At 38.0% G+C, this 7,691-nt stretch overlaps 1 protein-coding gene across 1 annotated transcript in view; it reads right to left on the reverse strand.

Moving 5' to 3' along the window:
- KDM7A (lysine demethylase 7A) overlaps window positions 1–7,691 on the reverse strand; it is a 90,131-nt gene that overhangs the window by 17,365 nt on the left and 65,075 nt on the right. The window contains exons 10-11 of the mRNA XM_025381221.1: window positions 6,190–6,281; window positions 3,771–3,860 (exon numbers count right to left, since the gene is read on the reverse strand). Of these exons, the coding sequence (XP_025237006.1) occupies window positions 3,771–3,860; window positions 6,190–6,281 (182 nt within the window). The remainder of the gene's footprint in view (window positions 1–3,770; window positions 3,861–6,189; window positions 6,282–7,691) is intronic.

The following is a 7,691-nucleotide window of genomic DNA, read 5'->3' on the forward strand; positions in this document are numbered from 1 at the left end:
TTGTTAGTTGGTGCAGTTTCTTCCCAGCATCGATGGTCTTTACAATTTGGCATGTTTTTGCAGTGGCTGGTACCGGTTGTTCCTTTCCATGTTTAGTGCTTCCCTCAGGAGCTCTTGTAAGGCAAGCCTGGTGGTGACAAAATCTCTCAGCATTTGTTTGTCTGTAAAGGATTTTATTTTTCCTTCACTTATAAAGTCTAGTTTGGCTGGATATGAAATTCTGGGTTGAAAATCCTCTTCTTTAAGAATGTTGAATATTGGCCCCCACTCTCTTCTGGCTTGGAGAGTTTCTGCCAAGAGAACCGCTGTTAGTCTGATGGGCTTCCCTTTGTGGGTAACCCGACCTTTCTCTCTGGCTGCCCTTAACATTTTTTCCTTCATTTCAACTTTGGAGAATCTGACAATTATGGGTCTTGGAATTGCTCTTCTCAAGGAGTATCTTTGTGGTGTTCTCTGTGTTTCCTGAATTTGAATGTTGGCCTGCCTTGCTAGGTTGGGGAACTTCTCCTGGATAATATCCTGAAGAGCGTTTTCCAACTTGGTTCCATTCTCCCCTTCAGTTTCAGGTATACCAATCAGACGTAGATTTGCTCTTTTCACATAGTCCCACATTTCTTGGAGGCTTTGTTCGTTCCTTTTTACTCTTTTTTCTCTAAACTTCTCTTCTCACTTCATTTCATTCATCTGATCTTCAATCACTGATACCCTTTCTTCCAGTTGATCGATTCGGCTCCTGAAACTTGTGCATGCGTCACACAGTTGTTGGGCCATGGTTTTCAGCTCCATCAGGTCATTTAACGTCTTCTCCATGCTGGTTATTCTAGTTAGCCATTCATCTAATCTTTTTTCAAGATTTTTAGCATCTTTGTGATGGGTTCGAACATCCTCCTTTAGCTTGGAGAAGTTTGTTATTACCGATCTTCTGAGGCCTACTTCTGTCAACTCGTCAAAAGTCATTCTTCGTCCAGCTTTGTTCCATTGCTAGCAAGGAGCTGCATTCCTTTGGAGGTGAAGAGGTGCTCTGATTTTTGGAATTTTCAGCTTTTCTGCTCTGTTTTCTCCCCATCTTTGTGGTTTTATCTACCCTTGGTCTTTCATGATGGTGACCTAGAGATGGGGTTTGGTGTGGATGTCCCTCATGTTTGTTAGTTTTCCTTCTAACAGTCAGGACCCTCAGCTGCAAGTCTGTTGGAGTTTGCTGGATGTCCACTCCAGACCCTGTTTGCCTGGGTATCACAAACGGAGGCTGCAGAACAGCAAATATTGCAGAACAGCAAATGTTGCTGCCTGATCCTTCCTCTGGAAGCTTCATCTCAGAGAGGCACCCAGCTGTATGAGGTGTCAGTCGCCCCCTACTGGGAGGTGTCTCCCAGTTAGGCTACTCCGGGGTCAGGGACCCACTTGAGGAGGCAGTCTGTCCATTCTCAGATCTCAAACTCCATGCTGGGAGAACCACTACTCTCTTCAAAGCTGTTGGACAGGGACGTTTAAGTCTGCAGAAGTTTCTGCTCCTTTTGTTCAGCTATCCCCTGCCCCCAGAGGTGGAGTCTACAGAGGCAGGCAGGCCTCCATGAGCTGTGGTGGGATCCACCCAGTTTGAGCTTCCCGGCAGCTCTGTTTACCTACTGAGTCTCAGCAATGGCAGACGCCCCTCCCCTAGCCTCGTTGCCGCCCTGCAGTTCAATCTCAGACTGCTGTGCTAGTGGTGAGCAAGACTCCGTGAGCGTGGGACCCTCTGAGCCAGGCGCAGGATATAATGTCCTCATGTGCTGTTTGCTAAGACCATTGGAAAAGCGCAGTATTAGGGTGGGAGTGTCCTGATTTTCCAGGTACCATCTGTCATGGCTTCCTTTAGCTAGGAAAGGGAATTCCCCAACCTCTTGCACTTCCCAGGTGAGGCGATGCCCTGCCCTGCTTCAGTTCACGCTCCGTGGGCTGCACCCACTGTCCAACAAGCCCCAGTAAGAGGAACCCAGTACCTCCGTTGGAAATGCAGAAATCACCCATCTTCTGCGTCACTCACGCTGGGAACTGTACACTGGAGCTGTTCCCATTTGGCCATCTTGGAACCCTCCCAGTCAGCATTTCCTTCTTTTATAAGGCTGAGTAGTATTCCACTGTGAGTATGTACCACACTTTATCTATTCACCTGCTGATGGACACCTGGGTTGCTTGGTCTACCTTCTGGCTACTGCAGATAATGCTGCTATCAACATTGATGCACAAATACCTGTTTGAGTCACTGCTATCAATTCTTCTAGGTATATAGCCAGGACTTCCAACTCTTCTAAATGGTTTTCCCTCCAGTTATTTGCCTCCAAATTATAAAATGACATGTTTATACTGTTTTCAGCTTCAGATATTACTGAATTCCTATCATGCAAGATGAAGTCTTAATCCTTACACATCTCTCTTAAACATGCACATACCTCCCTTTCCTTCAATATTCAGTAAATTGGACTCAGTAAAAATTATTAACTCAGTGACACATAACATATTGTCATTATATTCCCTTATTCAATCACTAATTGATTCCCAAATTATCCACTAGAAGAATACAAACATTCAAACACATTTGGTGATCTAATAATTTTATATTTTTCTCTGGAGACATCCTTCCTGGATAGGATTGCCAGATAAAGTATAAGACACCCAGCTAAACTTGAATTTCAGGTCATAACAAATATGGATCCTTTCATTCCCCTGATCCATCCTGGACTGGCTGCTCTCTGGGACAGTCTAATTATTCTTCCAAGTGTATTCTACCACTTTAAATTTGTAATACTAATTTAGAGTTGATTGACATTTTCAGAGATGACACTCCCATTTATTTAACTATTGTTTTACTTCTATAAGTAAAGATTTATAGTTTTTTTATATAGAATCACACCTTTCATTGTAAGTTTATTCTTCATTTTGGTTATCATGCATGATATTTATATATGTATAAACTTACATATATATTTAAGATCAGATAGATGACTTTTGATATCAAACCAATTTAAATGTGATTACTATAACACTTTAAAAACAGAACATATTTTTCTCCTGTATCTGAACACACTGAGAATTACATATTCTATCCACTGATATTAAACCAAGCATTTTAATATTTTGTAAATGTATACCTCTTTTCATTCTCCAAACACAGCCCTAATATAAGCTGTTAAATCATCAGCTGGCCTCCATTCCTCCACCTAATTTCCTCTCAATTTAAGCTAGACACTAACAGAACAACCTTCTTGAAGAATTACTTTAAAACACCCTTTCTTAAACACCAAGAATAGCTCTTAATAAATTAAAATATCTAATCAGATTTTCTGAGCTTTTATTAAAGGGCATTTACCTAAGCATCTCCTTGCCCCACTCTACTGCTTATCATCCCTCTCTCCATCCCAGCTTCCCTAGCTTGACTCACTCACCTTACATTTCTTCTCTTGTTCTAACGATACAAACATGTATTCCTCTCTGGGTAGCTGAAATTAATTGGATCTAAAAGTTCTACTGTTTGTACTCCGTATTTTTTATTTTTTTAAGTATCCTAAAGTAACCTGGTAACTGTTTCCTTATTACTTCATGAGAATACAATATTACAAATTTCTCTCAAGGACGTCAGAAGCCTGAAAACCTGAGAAACCTCCAAATACTCAGCTCATTATATTTCTTCTAAGTGTGTAAGAGTTTTGAAATACTTGTAGAGTGGGGATAGATCCATTTGCTTCTCAAAGCAGATAATAACCAAGCATTTACATGACAGTTTCTACTCTTACCTCTATTGCTCGAATTACTTTAGAAAGTTCTTTAATAAGGTGTCCAGGTCTAACATTGTCTGGAATTTCAAAGGCATGTTCAGATACAAGCTGTATTTGGATTAATAAAAATAAGAAAACCAAAGTTATTTACACTTTAATATGTAAAAACAAATTTACTAAACCAATTTTTGGATTCTCTAGACTGTTACAGACATCACCAAATACTAGTAAGCCAGGTTTCAGAGTTTGTGTAGCTGGTATAATGCCTTCTAAGGAGATTCTCATTAACATACAAAATCCTCTTAGACTATGTTAAAAACAGACTTGTCTCACAGTTAATTTTGCTTTATATTGAGTAGTAACCTTGTACTCTACTCCTCAAAGCCTACTGTAATTCTAACTACTACTACTAATTAGTAAAGTAACAAATTAAGCTTAACATTTAATTCATAATGCATAAGGATTTTTAAGGAGAACACAGACACTAAAGGAATCCTAGTTTCTCTTGGGAAGTCTAATTTGAATACATTTTTGTACTTTTTTTTCTTTTAATAGGCAAAAGCAAAATAGAAGAGATCCCATCAATAGGAAAGGGGAAGGCTGGGCACGGTGACTCACACCTGTAAACCCAGCACTTTGGGAGGTTGAGGCTGGCGGATCACTTGAGGTCAGGAGTTCCAGACCAGCCTGGCCAACATGGTGAAATCCCGTCTCTACTAAAAATATAAAAATTAGCCGGGCGTGGAATCCCAGCTACTCGGGAGGCTGAGATAGGAGAATCACTTGAACCCAGGAAGCAAAGGCTGCAGTGAGCAGAGATTGTGCCACTGCACTCTAGCCTGCACAAGAGTGAGACTCGGTCTCAAAAAAAAAAAAAAAAAAAAAAAAAAAGCTCTAAAGGCAATTCTGATAAAGTGATAAAGTCACAAATTTGAGAATCACACATCTAAAGCCTTCAGTAGGATACAAATTATACCGTTTTGGCAACATATGCTTTATTTTATTTTTATCTTGTTAAACAGTTTTAAATTTGCTTATGGCTTTTCTTGTCACCTAGACAATAAGGTCTTTCACAGTGGAGGACATGATTTTTATTTTCCTGAATACTTCCACAGTGTTGTGCTCTGGTAGATATGAAGCAATGATAATACAGTGAAAAGGGAGTATAAAATTATTGAGACAGTAACCTATTAATTACTGTCTCCCAGTATTTCTTAAGAGCAAGATTTTTATTTCAAGGGGACAATCAAGAAATAAATACGGACACAGCCAGGTGCAGTGGCTCATGACTGTAATCCCAGCACTTTGGGAGGCTAAGGTGGGTGGATCACCTGAGGTCAGGAGCTCAAGACCAGCCTGGCCAACATGGCGAAACCTCATTTCTACTAAAAAATACAAAAATTAGCTGGGCGTGGTGGCGCGCACCTGTAGTCCCAACTACTTAGGAGGCTGAGGCAGGAGAATCACTCGAACCCAGGAGGCGGAGGTTGCAGTGAGCCGAGATCACACCACTGCACTCCAGCCTGGGCAACAGATTGAGACTCTGTTAAAAAAAAAAAAAAAAGAAAATATAGACATTTATTTTCATCAGCTCACATATGCATGTATCGTATTATATGCAAAGTTCCACGGAGTTATAATAAAGATGAGAAAGACAGTCTCTGTTCAAGAGCTCACAGACCCAGTTGAAAGAAACACGAATATATTACTTTATAAACATTTGTTTTAAGCCCATAGGCACAAGAAATACAGCATGGATGCATAAGGGAAGGAAACACTAATTCTAAATGAAGATCTGGAGGTGGTGGGATTCAAATGCAAACAACTAGCTCATATTTTCATGAAAATGGAAAGCTCATGCTTGAAATTTGGACTCTCCTTTCCTTCACTTCTACATAAATCTAGCAGAGTGGTAAAGAGCATAGGCTTTGCAGTCCCAGAGATCTAAGTTTTAAGTCCTAATTTCACCAGTTCTCTTGGGCAAGTTACTTAACTCTGAACCCTGGCTTTCCCATATGTAGAATTGTGGTACCAATAGCACCTAGACCTCACACAGTTGGCTTTGAGGATTAAATGAGATTATGTTTATAAAGACAAAGCACAGTGCTCTCAGCACACTACAGCACAACTATAAGAGCTCAATGTTATTTATTATTATTCCATATCTATATGTTCATTTCTTAGTCAATTTCCTAAATATACTTTAATTACTTTCTTTTCCAGATCAAAGATTAAAGAAATATCTAAATACTTTATTCTCATAACAGAAACCAGTACATTTGTATATACTGAATAATAAAATGGAGGTTGTATATGAAGCACGATTTCTATTCCCTCTACTACTGGCATTCACATGTGCTGTCAAAATAGCACAAGGACTCTGTTTTCCTAATCTTGCAACATAAAACACAGTGATTTCACTGTCGAAACAACTTACTTCTTTTTTCATCCATAATTTTAAAGCAGTATGCAGTGCTTTCACTCCCTGTACTAGGTAAGCTTGAGGCTGGAAACCATCTTCTCTCAGTTCTGTAGGAACGGAAATGGGGTGAGAAAAAAAAAGTTAAAATGTTCTCAAGTTAAAAAGATTAACTTCAGATTTTGAGTAACCACCAAATATAAAACTATCCAACTTCCAAATTAATAAAAAGATAAAAAAGTGAAATATGAAACGATCAATCCAAAAAGACAAGAAAGAAAAAGAAACAGAATTACATTAAGTGTAATTTACTAAATACTGCAGTTAAAAGAAAGACCATTTCACTGGATTTAATTCTTTTGTGTAGAGATGGGGTCTCAGTATTTTGCTCAGGCTGGTCTCAAACTCCTGGCTTCAAGCAGTCCTCGAGCCCTGGCCTTCCAAAGTGCTGGGATTATAGGTGTGAGCCGCTGTATCTGGCCAGATTTTTAAACAAGCTAAATATGCATACATACCATATTTAAAAATATAGAAAGGTTTCAAATAAAAGGATGGGGAAAAGATACCAAGAGTCCAAAAGAAAGGGGGTGTAACTGTCATTAATAAAGGGTTATTTCATAATGACCAAGGATTCAATTCACCAGAAAGACATATGTAACCACTTAGAATTTGTACTAAATAACACAATATGAAAATATAGAAAACAATAACTAGACAGAACTACACGGAGAAATAACTCCACAATCACAGCGGAAGATTTTCAAATATTTCTCTTGGTAAGAGATAAAGTGAACAAAAACCAAAAAATCAGTAGGCATATATTCAATTTGAACAATATAAAGTTGATTCAATGGCCATAAATAGAATATCGTACCCAGCAACTGCAGAATACACATTCTTTTCAAACACACACAGAACACTTACAAAATTCAACCATATTCCAGGACCATAAACAAGTCTCATCAAAGTCCAAGATCTAAACCATATATATGTTCATAATGCAGGTAAGCTAAAGAAAGCCTCTATGTTTAGAAATTAAGAAATGCAGATAGTAAAAAATAGACCAACATTTGGATCAAAGAAAAACACTGGAAATCAGACAATATGTTGGTTAAATAACGAAAACATATCAAAATGTGTTGTATACTATACATACAGGGAAATGTACAGCTTTAAATATTTATGTTAGAAGGCTGAAAATTAATGAACTGAAGACCCACAAAAAAGTTTTAATACCAAAAACAAAGGATAAAAATCATAAGCAAAAATTAACAAAACAGCAAACAGAGCCTCAAACAAGTTCTTTAAAAAAACCAACAAAATTAATATAAAGAGAAAACAGGCACGAATATCCAGTATGAAGAATAGACACAATGTCATTACAAATGCCACAGATATTCAGTAGGTAAGAGGATAACATGAAGAACTTTATGCCAACAAATGTCAAATTTTAGATGTAATTTCTAGATACATTTTAAGAAAATAATTTTTTTTTTTTTTTTTTTTTTTTTTTTTTTTTT

This window comes from Theropithecus gelada, chromosome 3 (genome assembly GCF_003255815.1).
Source record: "Theropithecus gelada isolate Dixy chromosome 3, Tgel_1.0, whole genome shotgun sequence".
Taxonomy (NCBI): domain Eukaryota; kingdom Metazoa; phylum Chordata; class Mammalia; order Primates; family Cercopithecidae; genus Theropithecus; species Theropithecus gelada.